General features: G+C 50.8%; 1 protein-coding gene across 1 annotated transcript; it reads left to right on the top strand.

The window, feature by feature from the left end:
* The first annotated feature begins 2,069 nt into the window (after positions 1 to 2,069).
* LOC131378588 (uncharacterized) lies at positions 2,070 to 16,480 on the top strand. The gene is made up of 2 exons (XM_058421494.1): positions 2,070 to 2,127; positions 7,173 to 16,480. Exon 2 carries the CDS (start codon positions 7,240 to 7,242, stop codon positions 11,662 to 11,664), a length of 4,425 nt encoding a protein of 1,474 aa, XP_058277477.1. The 5' UTR covers positions 2,070 to 2,127; positions 7,173 to 7,239; the 3' UTR covers positions 11,665 to 16,480.
* Positions 16,481 to 18,296: the final 1,816 nt, after the last annotated feature.

Raw genomic sequence — 18,296 nt, 5'->3', positions numbered from 1 at the left:
ACGTGCAAAGCTGCGAAAATCATTGTAAGAACTCTTTTTTCCCCCTGCATGCTTTTGTTATCTGTCTTCTGGTGCTGTCTGTTTTTCTATCTATTCTGGTCTTCTGGTGCTATCTATCCTTTTGGAACACCTAGCTCAGCAAAGATTCTGGGTACTGCCTCAGAAAGAAACAGTAATGGTACTTTTTTTTTTTTTTCCCCTTAAAGAGAAGATCCCAAATGATCTTGATAATTAGAAAAATTAGCAAGGACAATTCTGGAAAGGGTTTGAAAGTTGCTATGTAGAATAGTATTTCCAACATGATAAATTTCCCCTGGTTTTAAAGCAATAGCTCAGTGGTGAAATTTTTAATTAGTCATTAAATATTGTATTAGAAGTATCACAGAGATGATAAACTACTATAAAATACAGTTGGGTTTTAGGGAAGGTGGGAGTCGAGGAAGTTATGACAGGAATATAAAAAAGCAAAACTTATTTGAGGCTGCTGTTAGGTTTTTCTTAAAACCAACTTTGATTTGTTTGATTTCTGTTTGGTTACAGGTGGGGAGAAGTGATTTTTAATGCTTAACTAGTTTAAAAAATAAATAAACAAACAAAAGACACTACTCTGAAGGGTTAAAAGTCTGAATCTATAATGGATGTCTGTTACTTGTCCAGCCAGTTGGCTGATTGTACAACCTGGATACGCTGATGAATACATGCAGCTGACAAAAAAACCCCAGCCAAACAAAACCCATCTATAACTTGTTTCTTCCTGCTTTTCAGTTGAAATACAAGCTCAGTCCATCTCCATGTGCGTCACCAAGGACGGAGTAAATTCAGGGGCCTTGAGAGCCTGGCAGCAATATTTCCATAGTTATTTTGGCTGTGCTTTGCACAACTTCAGCTTATAATTTAGAGAAGGAGAGTGCTTTTCCTCCTTCCTAGCTGTTATGTGGAGCCGCAGCTCTTTGCATGCTGCTTTTCTATTTTTTTTCAGTGCAGTGAGAGAGAATTACTGTAGCACCCACAGAGGTGTGAAGAGACTCATTCATCTGTGTGTGGGGAGTGTGAGGTGCCAGGCATATTTCTGAGGATTGAAATACAGGCATTTAAACTGGTGCATCCAGTGTCAGCCTTTAATTGGGGCTTTGAAAGATGAGCTCCAGAAAATCTTGCTTCAGTGGCTTACACTATTCGTGCCCACGGCTGATTTGCCCGTCCCCTTCCAGGGATCGCCACATCCCTTCTGCCAGCAGAAGGAAGCGTGTCCTGCACCTCTCAAGGCACGAGGTCTGTGCTGCAGTTGTGAGTGGAGATGGGTTTGAGCACAGTCAGATTGTCCCCATGGCCTTTCCCAGCGTGTTTGCTTTTGCACAGCCATTCCAGCAAGCTGAACTGGGACTGGCAGAGAACCCATCTCCCCCTTCTGCTGGGTAAGATCTCTGCATGCAGCCCTCCGGCACAGGCAAAGCAAGCCTGTCCTTGGGAGCTCACAGCACAGCCCCTTCCAAGCGCACGCAATCCATGCAGCCAGCCCTTCCAATCCTGCAATCCATGCAGGATTCACTGCACCCCTGGGGCTGGGGTCGGCTCACCTGACTGTCAGCAGTGAGCAGATCCCTTTTAAGAGGGTATTCTTCCTTTACAACCCCTCAAAAAGGCATTTCCACTCACCCTGAAAAATAAGTGGTTGAAACCAGCGGGGCTGGAGGTGCCACCCAAGGGCGGTGAGACGCTGCCCCAGACCTTGGGCTCACAGTGGGCATGGTCAGTGGCTTGAGTTCAGATGTTGGAGGGCATTGCTCGCCAGTTAGTCTTTCTTCTTAGTCATCCACATTTCTCAAATCTCTGCTTTGAGTCATGTTCCCAAGACAGCCTTCAGCTTGATGTGGTACTCAAGTGGCACCTCTGTTTTTGGGTGGTGCAAGGCACCTCTCTGCCGACTGGCGCAGAGTCAGCTGTGTGGCAGCAGGAGAGGGAGGGGAAAGGTCATCCCTGTAAAAATACTGAATTGGATTTTATAAGTTTGTAGCTATGTTTTGTTTCTTTTACAGAACTATAATCCTGGTGCTTAGAGTGGTCTGAAAGGAACAGAAACACTTAGCCTTGAACTTTTGTTCTGCTGCTGCTTCTTGTGCCTCTGAGGTACAAAACATACCTGTAAACTTATAATCAATCAAAATGATGTTCAAGGGCTAAAAAAAGAAGCCCGAAAAGGGCACAGACTTCATGTTCAATAGTGAGAAACTTGGGGTGGGCAAACCAGAAGATTGCAGTTGGCAATTGACAGGGTTTTGGAGACCGGCTTCCCAGGTAGGTTGGTATGAGCCAGCTGATTTCTTTCTCCCTTTCTTTCTTCCCCTCTTGCTCCCTGCCCAAATACACTATAGAACCAGAGGCAGGCTGAGCTGCTCCTAAAACTCTTTTTTTATGGCATTCACAAGCAGAGCAAGCACGGTGTCACCCCGGTACGACAGGAAGGAAGAGATATGACAACCCCATCAGTGGGCTGGGGGCACTGCAGGAGCTGGGAAAAGCTCAGGCTGTGTAGAGAGAGACACGGATAACTTAGCCCTTCCTCCCCGTACTGTAAATCCTCTATCTGTGCAGTCTATAGGTGTTATGGACTGACAAACCTCTGCCTTCCCCCAGCCCCTTCATCCCCAACCGCGTGGCCTTTGTTGGAAGCCCCAGGTCCCCTCTAGCAAGAGCTGGGGGAGGGTTGACTTTAAACTCCACTAAACAGTGGAGGCACAATGCAAACAAATGTATTGCAGCACGCAGCTATGCAAATAGCTTCAGAGCGCAGCACGTTTTCCCCAGCATTAATTGCTGCACCGCCGGGGTTGCGTAGCAACAGCTCCGCTTGTGCCTCTGACAGCTCCTGCCCCTTGATGCTTCTGACACCTTCTGTGGCAGGCAGGGAAGGGGAAGAGAACAGGGCTGCCCTGGGAAATCGAGAAGGGCTGGGAGGTAGTGAGGGGCTCTGGTGATAAAATTCACCTGGGACACTGGGGTTCTCTTCTGCTGGCCCAGGGTAGCGTGTGCAGTGGGGCTGGAAGGAGGGCGTTGGGGCACAGGAGCAGAGGAGTCCAGCAGCCACAGCCTTGTGAAGGCAGCATTTGGGGCTGGTGGGCAGAAAGGGCAGACCTGCCATGTCCCAGGCTCTGCAGGAAAGCTCACTGACAGGTGGGCTGCCTCTCCCATTGCAGTGAATCCTTCTGGGGACCTGGTTTGTGACTGCACTTACAGCTTGGCTAGAGGCATAAAGGGTCCCCACATAGTCTCTCACTGGTCGTGAATCTCTTGGCTTGTGGCTCTTCCAGCCCTTGAGAGAATTGGCTCATTCCTCATGCACACCCAAACCTAGGAGAACCCTGGGCCAAGCCCTGTGGGAAGGGGTGAGTACAGGCACCAAGGAGAAGGCTGTAGGTGGGATGGGCAGCCCTGGGCTCCCCCTCTGGTCTTTCCAGCCCAGCAGCTTCTGTGGGGCTGGCCTGTGTCTCCAAAAAGGTGGGACTCTGCCTGTCTGCCTCTTCAGAGGCAGGACTGGCTGCCTCCTGAGAATAAGTTTTTGTCCTGTTTAAAACCATGTTCCCAATTCCCATCCTCTGTGTTTACTGGTCAGTCTTTAGCTCCCGCTGTGCTTTTGCCAGGCTGAGGAACTTGTCTGCACCTGGCACCTTTCCCTGGAAAGACACTTCAGCTCTGCAGTCAGCTCACCTCTCCTCTATTCTGATAAGCCAAGTTAAAAAAAAAAAAAAAAAGAAAAAAAAGTTTCTCTGCAACAGTTTTTTTTGTCCATAAGCAACTCTGCTTGAAAATGTGGGGCACTGGATGTAACTCTGCTCTTACATGTGAGCCAGAAACAAGCTCTTCTCCAAAAATGCCTTAAGTAGGGAGCCTGTGGTCAGTCCTGCGTCCATCGCTGCCTCGCAAGAGAATGCCCATGGGCACGTTATATCTATTAGTGATAGCCAGAACAGACAGGAATAGTGGGAAATGCTGAACAGGTACCAAGGTACACAGATTAGCAGGCACACAGATTAGCAGGCCACAGGGAGAGAACTCTGTGTGTCTGGGAGATCTGGGGACGAGAGGGGCACAGGCTGCAGCTCGGCACCCTTGGGGGCACAGGGAGAGGAAGGACAGAGTTGGGACCTAGCCACTCTCAGAGCCTGACTGCAGGTGGCGGTGAAAGCTCTGCCCCAAAGTTGCCCTTAGACACCCAGAAAAAGGCAATGCTGCCTGCAGTACCCAAACAGGAATGGACTGGGGAAGGAGCAGATGAGCTCAAGGTGAGAAGTTTCAGCCTATCTTTGAGCTGGCGTGACACCAGAGGACCCTGAATGCAATGTGCCAGGTGAACTGTGTCACTGAGTGTGAGATGGGTCTTCTAGGTAGAAAGGGCATCAAAACTGAATGGATTTATTTCCTTTATCAAGAAGGAAAAATATTTATCTCTGTTTTTTAAATTTATAGCTTGACAAGCTCTGTGTATTTCTGATTGTCTCCTTGGAGTACAGTAGGGCAAATAAGGTGACGGTGAGCACAAAGGCCTTAGTCATACTTCAAAGGAAGAAAATAGGTGAAAGACAAGGCAGAAATGCCACTGGAACCTTCAGGGAGCCAAGGTCCCCTCTCCAATGCAAGCAGGACATGAGCCTTTTCCATCCCACACGCCTGTGCAAAGCAGATGTGACCTGCAGCCAGCTGTGCTCGGCATCACGGCCTCAAAGCAGGACAGGACAGTGCCCAGCCACTTTGGTCCCTTCTCCCAGACCAACAGAGAACCAGCTCTGTACACAGAGGAGGTTTGCAACCTCCTCCTCACCAGGCATCACCCAGCCTTTCCTTTCTTGCCACCCACCCGGGCGGTCACTTTGTCTATGCCATGGGGTCTTCCTGCACAGCCATGGGGTGTAGCACCCGAAGGTGTCCCAGCAAGGAGTGAGATGGTTGTTTTGCCCCTATAACCCCTTCCCACAGATGCCCAGGGAGCATGGCAGTGGGGGGGCAGGGCAGGGCCACATCTCTGCTGCTGTTGTTATAAATTCATTCTTCCCGGTGGAAGATGGCTGCTGAGTAGGTAAGGGGAGTCACCGCCCTCTTTGCAGAGGTGGAAAAAAGATTACCCTGAGCTCTGCCTCTTCGAAAAGCCCCCTGCTCCAAGCCCAGGGGGTTGAAAGGGTTTTTTTTATCCCCTTTTGTTATTCAGCAGATCGAGGGGAGGAGCTGGGCCGTGTAAGAGATCCTGGCTGACATAACCCTTCCCATGCAAGGCTCTGGAGAGGGGCCAGGGTGTACCTGAGTATTTTTATTTAAACTAATCCCAGACGTTCCAAATTGAAAGCCATCGCAGCGCCGGGTAGGACCGGTTCAGACGGTTGCTGGAGGGCATTTTTCTCACCTGGGTGTAGTAAAGCAGTCTCCAGGTACGTTGTTTATTGCTAACCCCGGGAGTATGTTCTGGGATACATTCGGCAAACTGAGCTCGCTCAGCCTTTCCAGGTGGTTTTAGGAAGACCCTGCCTGAGAAGCCTTTAAGGAAACCGAGAGGCTGGGCTTGAGAGGCAAATGTGTAAAACACGTTATGCCTGGGCAAACTGGAAAGCAAAGGGCTGGGTAGCAGCTGCTCAGGGCAGGCTTGGCTACAGCCTGGCATTTCTGGGCAAAGAAGAGACCTGGTCAGCCCTGAGTCTGAAGTGGCCCCAGGTGTGTCCACCAGCCCAGGGAATCAGGGTACTGGAGGTGCCTCCCCGGTGTGTGTCGGTTCAAAGAAAGCAGCCAGCAAGCAGTAAGTAAGGAGCAGGTGAGGGCTGCCCAGGGCTGGCTCTGGTGTGTCTGATGCCACTGAGAACAGCTAGCTCTGGCCACTGGCTTTCCCTTCTCCATTTCTCTGCTTATAAGTCCTCCAAACTGGAGCTCTTCCTCCTCATCCACCTGTTGAGCCCTGTGCCTGGCAGCATGGAGCGGGAAAACACACTCCAGATGAAGCTGCTTTTCTCCTCCCTGGCCCTGAACCCTTTGATAAGCGTTGCCCCCCTTGACCCAGCTGAGTGAGTGAGTTTGCTGTCTGATGGAGGGGCAGGCAGAGAAAGGCTGTAGGGGGAGAAAGGACTTTCACTCCTCCAGTACAAGGCCAGAAGGTGCAAAGTGCAAGTGTTGCTGCAAAGCAACACCACGTTACTGCTAAAGATCCTGTGTCAGTCAGTGTGGGGCCCTCTTGGTGTGGTCAGGACTGGGTGGGAGTCGCCTGTGCTGCCGCTGGGAACAGATACGGTCTCGATAACAGCACCTGGCATGGCACTCATGATGCATTCATGCAAACACTGGGTAATTATCCCTTAACCTCTTCACCAGTAAGTCCTAATTAATTGCCTCTGCCAAGCAGGTAACTGATAACGGCCTGGGTTTGAGCGCTAGCTAGTGGCAGTGACCCTGTGCTGTAGAAGCCCACCTTTCTGCACAACCATGGTGTGCTGGCAGCCCATCAGCTGCAGGAAAACTTTATTAAATGGCAGCTAATCAAAGGTCGGTGCAAATGGCACAACACGGCACAGGATGCCTTGCTGCCTGCAGGTCCTGCAGGGTCTCAAAGCTCACCAGAATTTCTGTGCTGACTACAGAAGAGGATCAGATCTACTCAGTTTGGCCTCAGACCCATCTTCTGCCACTGAGGTGTAAGCAGAATTTTAAGACTTTGAGTAGCTGAAGATTCCTGGCATCTGGATGCCCAGCTGGGATGCTGCTCTGTTCCCACCCAGCCTAGCAGTGCAGAGTGAGGGAGCAGAGGTGTGCAGCCATCCTGGAAATGCTGGGCTTTCTACACCGGGTGCCGTGCAGATACTAAGTCTGATTCTTTTTAGGTTTGCTTTGAACATGTGACACGGTGCCTTACACACTGGGGTGTCCTAGGCAGAAGTGTAATTATGAGTGCTCTGGCAGTGGCAGACAAACAAACGTGCAGCCTGTGTCCTGCCAGCAGTGTGCACGTGTAAGTGGGCATGGTGGGACTGAAGGGACACCTGCCAGCCCCAGGAAAACAGAATGCTTGATCTCACCTGGAGGTCAGGCAAGTGATATGCCTGACTGGGAGGAGAAGGGTTTTGCAGCATAAACTGGTTTTGCAGCATAAACTAATGTTCCCTAGGACATGTTACTGACTGCTTCTCTCTTTGTCTCTCTAGTGAGGATGCAGCAGAGACAATAGCAATAGACTCTAACAATCAGCCGAAGTCTCCACTGGAAAAATTTATGGTCAGACTGTGTACACATCACCAGAAGCAGTTCATTCGTGTGCTAAACGACATATACACTGAAGTACAACCAGACTCTGACGGCCAGCAGTTATCTGAATCTGAGAGCATGGAGGCCTCTACTTGTGGCTCTGGTTGTAGCCAACGAAGCACTGAAAATCAGGATAAGGGTGCTACTTGTACTGAATCAAAGCTCCCTTCTATATTGGACCCAGGACAGTCAGGGGCCGATGGCCCCCTGCATGTTACGGGACAAGCCCCGAAGCAGCCAGTGGAACTGAAGTCTCTGGACAGAGCAGAGAACTCCAGTCCCGCTTTGAGAAGGGACTTCTGCGAGCTCCCCATCTCCAGGCTTCGGTCTGCAAGTCCAAAGGATAGCCCCACCCAAGGATACCTCAGCACGTTGAACTCTTCCTCTTTGAATTTCCATCATACTGCAAAGAGCCTGGAAGGGCAGCAAGCTGCTGGACATGAACAAGAAGCCGGTATCAGGAAGTGTGAGGATAATAAGGAGCAGTTAGCAGATAAGACTCTCATGGATGGTTATATCTCAGTCAAAGTGGCAAATGTGAATAGCAGCGAGGACGGCTTAGACAGCTGTCTGGGATCCCAAAAGAGCTCTTTCAGGGCTCTCCCAGAGGAGTCCTGGGATCCTGGCTTTGCAGTGACCCCGCCTCGCAGAGCCGACAAAGAGAACACTTTGCAATGCGGCTCGAAAGCATCTTTGCACCAGGACTTGGACGCGAAAGAACAAGATGTGAGACCAAAGCAAGAAAACCACCTGCATGCCACGGCCAAGGGCAAGGCAGGCTGCCACCTGCACCCAGCTGACAAGGGCACGCTCGACAAGTCCAAAGAGGGCTGGCTGCCCACCGGCGCCACGCCGGCCGCACACCGGACCCCCGGCGGGCACCCCCGCGCCAAGGCAGCCTCCCTCAGGCCCTCTCGGAAGAGCAAGAAGGCGTCGGGGCTGAGGGTCAATGACTACGACAACCAGTGCGATGTGGTGTACATCAGCCAGCCCATCACCGAGTGCCATTTCGAGACCCAGCGGCTGGTGTCGTCCCGCAGGACGGCCAGGAAGAGCACCCGCGGGTACTTCTTCAACGGGGAGTGCTGCGAGCTGCCGACTGTCCGCACGCTGGTTAAGAGCTCCCGGGCGGAGGAGAGGGCGAGCAGCCCGGCGCTGCGAACAGAGACCCTCGTAAGTGCGAAGCCACCCCTGGTGCTCTCGGTGGAGGGGTCTGCAGGGGCAGGATGGGAGGGTGAGAAGAGGGTTTCCCTGAGGCTCCTGGCTAAAGTGGCACCAATCAGCCAAGAAACGAAAGAGAGAGCTGAGCTGGGCTCCATGCAGCTCCGGGATACCCGAGCATCGCGATCAAGGGAAGCTGCTGTGGCCATGCCGTTCTTCTCCCTCTCTGCTCCACCCAGCCCCCAGAAAGAGGACAGCTTGGCCAGCTCACCGCCACCTGGCTCCCCTCCTGCTGAAGGAGGGGAGATAACATTAGGAGGCACTGTCACCTGGGAGGCTGGCAGTAGCCTGGGCTCCTCTGGGGATGGCAGCAGCAGCAGGCAGGCTGCTGATATTACTGCTTTTCCAGTCTCAAATGCACATGATGAGGAGGAAGGTTGTCCAGGCTCTGACATAAAAACTATTCCAGACCTTCCTGCCAGCCCAGAGCCAAAGTCCTCCTCACAGCCCTCTGCCGCTGCAGACACAACACCTCTGCCCTGTGATGGTGCCAGGGAACCTGTCCAGCTTCCAGGCTCAGGGGATGCTGAGCTCTGTGGGCAGTGTCTGGCAGAGCCCTCCCCATGCTCTCCAGGCTTGCAGGCTCCTGAGGAGCCCCCTGCTACCATGGATAGGGAGAGCCCCCTGGAGCCCCCTGCCACTTTGCAGTGTGGGGATGTGAACAAAAGCATTGATGCTAAACCAGAAACCGAATCATTGGTTGTGGTGGGTGACAGCCCTCTTGAGCAAGAGGATGCTGTCCTCGTCAGCACACCTCTCACCAAAATTTTAGAAGTGGAGACGATGCAGAATAACAGCACAGCAGGTGAAAAAGAGCCCGTTGAAGGGGAAATGCCACCCGACCCAAACAGCTCAGACTCTGTCTCTTCCAAAGACAGTCTAGACAAGAAGCGAAAGAAAGGCAGGAGAGCACTAGTGGCATCCGACCGGTGTCTCCGAAGCCAACAATCCCAGTCACCTGCCGGGGGCAGTGCTGAGGACTCTGGTTCTTCCAGCTCCGTGCAGCTTCCTTGCCTTCAGATCAAACTCTCCAAGAGCCCTGGCGCTAAGCGGTTCAAGAGCGAAGTGCAGCTGGATGAGGCAGCATCCATGCACTTCCCAAATGACTGCTTCCCCAATGTGCTGCTCAAAACCAGCGAAGGGCCAGGCATTGGCCAGGCTCCAGAGAGCATCACTCAGCAGCAGACAGGCAGGGAGAATGGTGTCACTACCAGACAAACCTATAAAAGCATCTTAGCAAAAGAGACTGCTGCAGAGGGAGAAAATTCCTCTAAAGATGAGTCCTCTGCTAAAAGCAGCCAAAGTCAAGCGGGTGAGATGCTGGAAGTCAGCATCCCAGCTGATTCTGAGAAGCAGAACATTCTAGACCTCCCTCCAGAGAACAGTGTTCCTGCAAATGATGCTGAGCAAATGGATGTGAAACCAGTCAATGCCAGTGCAAAGGACAAGGAGAGCTGTGACAGTGCCAGGGATCTGGGGAAGCCAGTGAACTACGAGCTGGTGACCAATTTGCCTCCGTGTCCCAGCAGCAGAGGTGGAAGCAAGCATCTTCCAGCAAAAACGGCAAAGCACAAAAAGGTTGCTCTGCAGTTTTATAACTTACGACATGCACCCTCACCTGTAGAAAGTGCAAAAAAGAACACACCAGGGAAGGAGTCTATGCAAGCAATCCCCAAAAGGAGGGATGGACACAGTTCAGGGAATGATGACTGCCCAACGCTGGAGGATATAGACATGGCTGACAGCAAACCAAAGTTCATGGAGTGGTGTGCTGAAGAGGAGAACCAGGAGCTCATTGCTGAATTCAACACTCAATACATGAAAATCCAGAAGGGCTGGATTCAGCTGGAGAAGGAGGTCCAGCCAACCCCTAAGGTAAAGAACAAAGCTGACAGACTGAAAGAGATTTGGAAAAGCAAGAAAAGAACACGGAAAAGCAGAGGCTCGCTGGAAGTGCAGAAGCTTTCTCCTGTGCAGATGCTGTTTATGAAGGCCTTTAAGCTGTCTGACATATGCCAGTGGTTTCTGGAGACTACTGAAACCAGGTCTCTAGTGATTGTGAAGAAACTCAACACCCGTCTCCCAGGGGAGATCCCCCCCATGAAAGTCCCCATGCAGAAATATTCTTCCTCTAGTCTCTACCCCAGCTCACTACAAGCTGAACGTTTGAAAAAACATCTCAAGAAGTTCGCTGCTACTACCCCGGCTCGGAATAACCTGAAGAATCAAAAGCTTTGGGCCAAAATTCGTGAGAATGCTGATAAAGCAGAGGCTGAAGAAGCCACCATTCCCAGCCAGACATCTCCTACTGATGCCAGCACCAAGGAGCTCAGTGAAGACAAAACCATCCAGCCTGCCCTCAGCTTTCCCACGCAGGCCAGCACCAGGATCCTGCGCAAGTACTCCAATCTTCGGGGCAAGCTGCGAGCTCAGCAGCGCATAGTGAAGGCAGAGAAGCGGAGTGACGGCCCAGGGGACCATCTGATCCTGGAGAGCAAGCAGAGCCAGAAGAGTGTGTGCATCAACCCACTGATGTCTCCAAAGTTGGCCTTGCAGATCAAAGCAGCTGCCTTTCCTTCTAAATCTCCCTCAGTGGATGGAACAGGGAAGGGGCGGAAGGGGAAGAGCAGGTCCCAAGAAGATCCCTTGCCCAAAGTCGACCTCCAGCTCAGCAAGAAGAAGAAGATGCTGAAGGAGAGCGGGAGCACCCAGGAGCGATCCAGCTCCTCCACCAAGGACAAGCTGCCTGCCAAGAAGGCTAGTAAAATAAAACATTCGGAGGTCAGCGCGAAATCTCCCGCCACCCGAAAGCAGACTGCCATGGAGAGGAGCAATAAACTGGCCAGGAAAATGTCTTTGAAAGAGAAGAGAGTCCCGAAGAAGCAGCTGGAGAAGATGCGGCTCCCCGTGCGGAAGGGCAAGGAGAACACGAGCAGACGGGCCGTGCTGCCTCCCAGTCACGAGGAGCTGTCCAAGTCCCCAAAGCAGAAGCCCCTGGGGGAGTCCTCCACGCGATCACAGAAGATGGCCAACAAGAAGCACAGCAGTGGGAAGACCCTGACAAGGTCCATGAAGAAGATGCAGGAGAACAGTGTGTCTCAGGGCAAGAGGAAGCTGAGGGCAAAAGTGGACTGTTCGCACAGCAAACGCTCACGACTGGACCCGAAATAGCAAAGAACCGGTAGCCATGTACAAAACTGATGTATAGTAGTAACCCTTTACCATGCATTAACTAAAGCTGCTTTTATAAGCTGTAGCAAGCCTTTAAAAATCCGCAGTTAAAGGATAACGCCCATGATTTTAGGCATCAGCAGATGTGTCTTGGACAGAGAAAAGGTTGGTCTGTCTGGCTCTGCTGTTCAGAAGGAAGTTTCTGCAGTTTGAACGTTCCTTGGGTTCTTTTAAACTTGGAACGAGGCAGTTTTCGTTAAAAGTACAGTGCCTTATTTATCACTTTAAAAATAAAAATAAGAAGCTCGTCTGTGTGATTTGGAGGCTTGCGTTTTATACTTGAGGCACAAGCACTTGTACTGTAGCAGAAAGAAAACCACCTTCGTGCACATGAAGTAGCTTTTGTCAGCCTTTGGGTGCACACAAACATTTCCCTTTCTTTCAGAGTCCTCCTTCTGTCTGTCTTCTTAGTGGCATTTAAAGCAAAACCAAACCCATTTCACATCACTAAGGGAGAGAAAGGCGAGTCTGTCAGTTTGCTGGTAGCAGCTGCTGGTGGCCCAGACTGTTAGCTGCAGGAGAATGTGAAGCAGCTACTGGTGTGTGTACTGCTGATGGCTGCCGGCTCCTCACCGCATGGCCCATGGGTGGGGAGAGCCCGCTCAGGCTGAGGAGATGCTGTGGGCACACCAGGCTGCCACATCCACTGCTGCCAGCTGGGCGTGCTGGGCTGTATCTGTCTTTTTTCTTGCTGGCTTCAGGGATGAACCAGTCTTGCCATGCTCTGCTTTTGGACGGACTTCCTTCTCCTCTTTCCCTGTCCTTGTGGTGATTTCTGTGGTCTCTGATGGCAAAGCTTTTCTGCAGCGCTTCACTGAAGGTTGAATCTCTCCCTTTTTAAGGGCTTGAGTTCCTAATGTTGGTGCTCTGCAGGAAGGGAACTCTGGCCCTCACCTTGTGCTTTTGCGCACGTCTTGCCTAGTGCTCTCCTAAGCCAGGATTTGCAGTTGAAATAAGGTTGGGATAAGGGACTGGCTTGCGTTAATTTTTTACCGCAATTTGCATTTCACCCTTTTACTGCAAGGTGTGGGAGGTTTGTCCTTGCTTGTGTCACAGAACAGGGTCATAGTGCCTGTCTTCTCTTAGAAGAAGCTGTTAGAAGTGCATAGAGTTTGTGTGCTGGTTCTGCTGGGCAGAGATGACCACCAGCTGGGGAGGGCTATGGTCTGTGCTAGGGAAAGGCCTCTGCTCAGCCATTGCACCCCCACAGCTTCACTTTCACATTTCTGCAGGGACCCTTTGCAGGAATCCCAATGCCAGCCTCTTTCCACACATAAAGCAGGAGTGCCTGTAAGGGCACTGTGTGGGCCCTGAGGCTGCCAGACCTTTAACAGCTTCCTTGCTTGTCCCTGATGAGAGCACGGCTCTGGTGCAGCCCATGAATTCAAGAGATGCTGGCCCTGGGAGCAGAGGCTGGAACGGGATTGGCTGCAAAGGGAATTGCTTTTTGTGGTCGGCATTGAACCCCAGATCTCAAAGCCTGGGCACTGGAGGTGAAAGGCAGATAATTGTATTAAAATATTTCATTGAACCCTTTTAGTACAAAGGATGAAACCAGGTGTTTGAATTGCATGCCCTTCACAGAGCACCTCTGGCTCTCTTGCAGGTACTCCCTTTCCCAAGCATTGACAGGCACAATGCTGCGGCACATTTTTCTCTTACTGTGAAATGGCTGATTTAAAAAAAAATCCTTTGCCTTTCCTTTGAATTGTGCTAGAATAAGTTAACTCTCTGAACAGCTAGCAAGTGATTAAATCTAGCCTGTCAGTCCCTGTACAGATTAATATGAAGTTATCTATTACTTTAATCTTTACTGCATGCATTAAATATGTCAAACACTCCATCAGAAAAGATTTAAAAGCATTTTGAGAGAGGTGTAAAGCAGGAGGGCACTGATGGCTGTTAAGTGACTGATCTGTACAGGGTGACTGGTCTTTTGCAGGGTGTCTTTCCCTTCTTGTTTCTCCATCCTTGCTTGTGGTCCTTCTCTAGCCTCATGGGCCCAGATTTCCTCTCCTTCCTTTGGGCCCAGTGTGCATGTGAGCACACCTCTTACCTTTGCTCCTCACACCATTCCCCTGCAGCAAATCCCCTCTCCCTGTCCTTCACCATCACTCGTGAAGCGCCTGCACCTGTCACCATGCACCGTGCACTCCTTGAGGCTTTCCCTCTCTCTTTCTTCTCTCATTTTTTAGCTGCTGGCAAATGATAAATGCAGGCTGTCCTGCTCCCTGTCTTCTGTACTTCTGGGAGCAGGAATCCCATTAGGATAAAACCCTATACAAAGCAAGGGGAAAGAGTCTTTCTAGATAGGGTGCTGCTGCTCCAGTCCTGGATGCCTTCCTGCACCCTGGGGCTTCACCAGCACTGATTGGCTTGAGCATGGTGAGGTTGGGGGACAGCAGGTGTCATTGGTGCTGGAGTGGAGCAGCTTCTGGAGATCTGTCCCAGTTCAGTGTGCACTGCTTGGCTTAGGCAGTGGTGGGATCAGAACACTGAGCTTCCTGACAGTGTCCCTGACAGGCAGTGGTGATGTGTGCTGCTGAGGCACAGTCCCTGCTTTAGAGCAGTCTGTTACCAATAAATGTGGCTCTTACATCATGCAGGGGATGACGGGAGCTGCAGATGAGCTCAACGAATGGAAGAAAAAAAAGCAACATGATTTAGTACCTTATTCCACATGGACATGGAGTGTATTTCCATGTGCTACAGGCGCAGAGTTGCCCACTGGCACTACCACAGTGCCATCCTCAGATCCACAGCCTCATTGCGCTTTTCTTCCCCTGGGCTACCCCACAGCTCCCTGCTCTACTTCTTCAGCTCTGGATTTCAAGTGCGACAACCCACAAAGTAGAACTCTTTCTGTTACTTTGGCTTTTCTTGCTGGCTACTTTCTCATCCTTTTGAAACTAGTCTCCGTCATGCATCCTGGTCCGTGAACTAGGAGCAGCATCCTCTTAGCTCTGCACCTCCACAGATGTCCTCACTATCCTCTGCCACCAGCACCGCTCTCTCATTTGCATTTTTCTCTCTCTTCTTGTCATCGGCAGCCCTGGGTCTTCACACTTCACACATTCAGGATCCGTCCATCTTAATTAACCACTGGGAGGAGCTGCGTTTGCTAAGCTCAGAGTCAAAACTTGGTGCTGTAGCAAGAGCAGTTTGAGCCCGGGATGGTTCCTCCTAGCTGTAGCTGTTAGGATATTGTTTAGCAAGGCTAGCCCTGGAATGGGTTTCCCTGCTGACAGGGTGTGTGATATGTACCCAAGGTGTGCACGTATTTATATTCCTCACTTACTCATCCCTGGCAAGGTCCTGTTTGCTGGTGTTCGCTCTGTGCAGTGGGGTTTCTGTAGTCAGCTGCCAGGATGTCAGGGAAACTGATTTGCAGCAAACCTTCTCTGAAGAGCCGACCAGTCGGCGCCGATGCTTCTGACAAACTTTCTGCTGCATTGCTGATCAAGGTCCATGAGCTCTGAGGAGGGGATGAAATTGTTCCCGCTGCTCTCTGCACCCCTGTCGCTTCAGTGCTGGGGATGCCATGCAGGGCTGGACTGAGCAGGCTGGCTGGCTGCCCACGTCACTTTTTGCTGGTGTGCCAATGAGCAAAGCTGCAGCCCAACCCATGATCCAGCTGCTCTTGTGGCACCTCTGGAAATGCTGATGTTTCCAAAAGCTCTGCCAGCTCCTAGTAACCTCCCAGGAAACAGACATGCAATCAGGTGCACTGGTGCCCTGTTTTTAAGACTTGCTGATGGACGCTTTTTCCCTCCAGCTCATAAACTTTCAGCCTGACAACTGCATTCCCAGTTGAAGGTGACTGAGAAAGTTGTGATTCCCAGCCTTCCAAGGGTACACGTAGTGCTTGAGGCAGCATGGAGGTGTGAGTGGCCATCCAGGTGAGGCTCTCACCTTTCCACCATCAGCAGTCATGCCGGGGGAAGAGGGCTGAACCCCAGCCAAGGTGTTCTTGGGTCTGCATCCTTGGGCTGTGTGTGCCTGGACAGCCCAGGAGCAAGATGGGGATAGGCTCCTCCTTGACAGGGAATGCCACTGGAGCTTTTCTTGTAGCAGTAGGTTTTTTGAGCAAACCACAAGGCTATGGTGTCCCCATGTCGCGTGTGTTCTCCCCGTGTGTTGTAGCATCCATTTGGCCCATCCTTTAGCTTGGTGGTTGTGAAATGAATCCATCTGTTCTAAGATGTTCTCAGGAGTTCTTGTTTGTATTAAGCTCAACCCTAGGCTTAGCAGAAATCACAGTCCCCGTCCTCCCTGCTCCCCTCCCCGCAGACAAGCCCTCTCTCTCACGAGCACTTCCACCTTCTCCCCAAAGGGCAGCAGAGGGCAGCTGGTGGTTTTGATTCAGGGCACGTTGGCAGCTTTGGGCAGCCGAAGGAGCTGGGACGCAGCCGGCCAGCATTTATGACATGGGTCTGGAGGCCAGGCGGTCCCACGGGCTGTATTGCTAGCCAATGTTTTCTAAGTCTGTTTGTTAGAGTACCTAATTTTAAAATGAAATGTGAATATATATTATGTGTAGGTGCCATGTAAGATAGTGTTGTGCTAGGCAGCAGGATGCTAACCTACTTTTTAAGCTTTTTGGGGGCAGGAAAAGGCATTTTTCTCTCACTTCATGCTCACAGATCTAATATTGTAAATAGGTTTTTAAAATATTTATTTCATGGGCTTTCCACAGGTTCTCGTTCTGACTGGTGTGTCGGTCGGTGGGGCTGTATTGCCCAGCGTGCCGCAGCCAAAGGGCTGATGATTGCGTGGGGGATGGGACGGGGGGGCGGGGGGGTGGTGGTGGTGGTGTTTGGTTTGGTTTTGTGTCAAAGCTGAAGCATTAACTCTCTTCATCTCGTTTTGAAGATGTCAGACCTGGTCGATGGCCACGGTCCCCAGGGAGGCCGTGAACTCCCATGGCCAGCCAGGATGGCTGTTCCCCAGGACAGGGGGCACTGCAAGCAATAAGATTTGTAGTAATAATGTCTGCTTTGATGGCAGGGGCTCTCGGGGCTCAGGGCCAGGTGGGAATAACCCTGCTCCCGGCAGGGGCTCAGTCCATCTTGGCATGTAGGGGGGTCTCTTGACCTGGAGGTACTCAAGGAGGTGTCCCCAGGGATGCAGAAAGTGGGGGATGCTGTCACCCCCAAGGAGCACCCCCCAAAACCACCAGGGTAGGGTAGGTAGTTGCTGGTAGCAAATTCCCACTAGTGAATACTGTCTTTGTGGGTACGGGTGACCCAAGGGAGCACACTGCTGTTGCTGCTAGTCCTAGGGCCGGCTCCAGAAGGTCATTTGCTCATTTGCTTATCATTCTGCAATTTTAATTCTCCTTCCAGGAGGTTTGAGGTCATTTGGTAATTTTTGCTTAAGTGGGTTTAGATTTTTTTTTTTTTTTTCCCTTTGTTAGCCCCTTTTTGCTTGGAAGGCTGGCTCTGACCTTCCAGTCCAGCTGTCTATGTGGGGCAGAGTCAGCAGGATCTGCTTTTATGATGATGAGTCTCTGACTTTGGAGGATGGAGTGAGGGGGTGCTGCTGGCTCCCAGCCCTGCAGGACCCTTCACCAGTCCCACACTTCCTTCGCCCTTGGAACAGGTGTGTAAAAAAAAGAAAAACAAAAAAAAAAAAAGGAAACAACACAGTAATTTTTTTCTTAAGATGTAAAACGTTTAAATATTATCTCCACCCTGATGGCAAATGTTTTTCCTTCATCTGTGTCTGCTTCCCTGGGAGAGTTTTGTTTCTCTGTTTGTTTCTATATGAATTTTAGACACTGAGCTGAAATCCCTCCTTTCCGGTACTGTATGTTTGAGCCCAAGCAATGTGAACTGTACAGACCAGCAGTGGGAAGTGGGAGCCGGTGACTGCACCTGGGAGAGTCGTGGCTTGGGACGGCATTCCCAGTTGGTGTAGGGAATGAGTGGGAAGTACTGCGCCACAAGTTGGGAAAATGAACTGTCTGCTGTGAATTCTCGGTTGGAAATGTGGAGAGGAGTTTCCATTAGATAATGTTTACATACCTCACCTGACAAACCTTTGAAAGTGTATATATTAAAAAAAAAAAAAGAAAAAGAAAATAAAATTATATTAAGTTGCTTTAAATCAATATGTATAGCTATAAGAGCTGGGTCATTTGAACTTTGAATATGTATCGATTCTCTAAATGTTGACATTTTGTGAACTCTGTGCTCCTGTCTTTTATTTCATCCTAGCCTATGGAAAAAGTTGTGTTCTTGTTCCAGGTAAAAGGTCCCTGACTCAGATCTGAACTCCTCAAGGATTCCCACCACCTTGTTTTCTTTTCTTCCTCACTGTCAATATTCACCCTATGAGCTTTCTAAAGGTCCGTATTTTATTGCAGCTTATTAAACGTTTCTTTGATATCAATGTTTGTTTGGTGTGATAAGTGGGGAAGACTGAAGGTGAGTGAGTGCACGCACAGCAGGCTGGCACCCTCCAAGTGTCACCCTCTCCCTACGGAGGAGGCATATAAATGCCTGTGCGGGGTTTCAGTGCTCCCACATCAGTGCCTGAGCTATGGCAGACTTGTGTTTGTGACACCAACA

This window comes from Hirundo rustica, chromosome 8 (assembly GCF_015227805.2).
Source record: "Hirundo rustica isolate bHirRus1 chromosome 8, bHirRus1.pri.v3, whole genome shotgun sequence".
Taxonomy (NCBI): Eukaryota; Metazoa; Chordata; class Aves; order Passeriformes; family Hirundinidae; genus Hirundo; species Hirundo rustica.
This window is presented reverse-complemented; position numbering and strand designations above follow the sequence as displayed.

Coding starts and splice junctions, on each gene's coding strand:
- LOC131378588 (XM_058421494.1), top strand. CDS start 7,240: ATGGTCAGACTGTGTACACATCACCAGAAGCAGTTCATTCGTGTGCTA.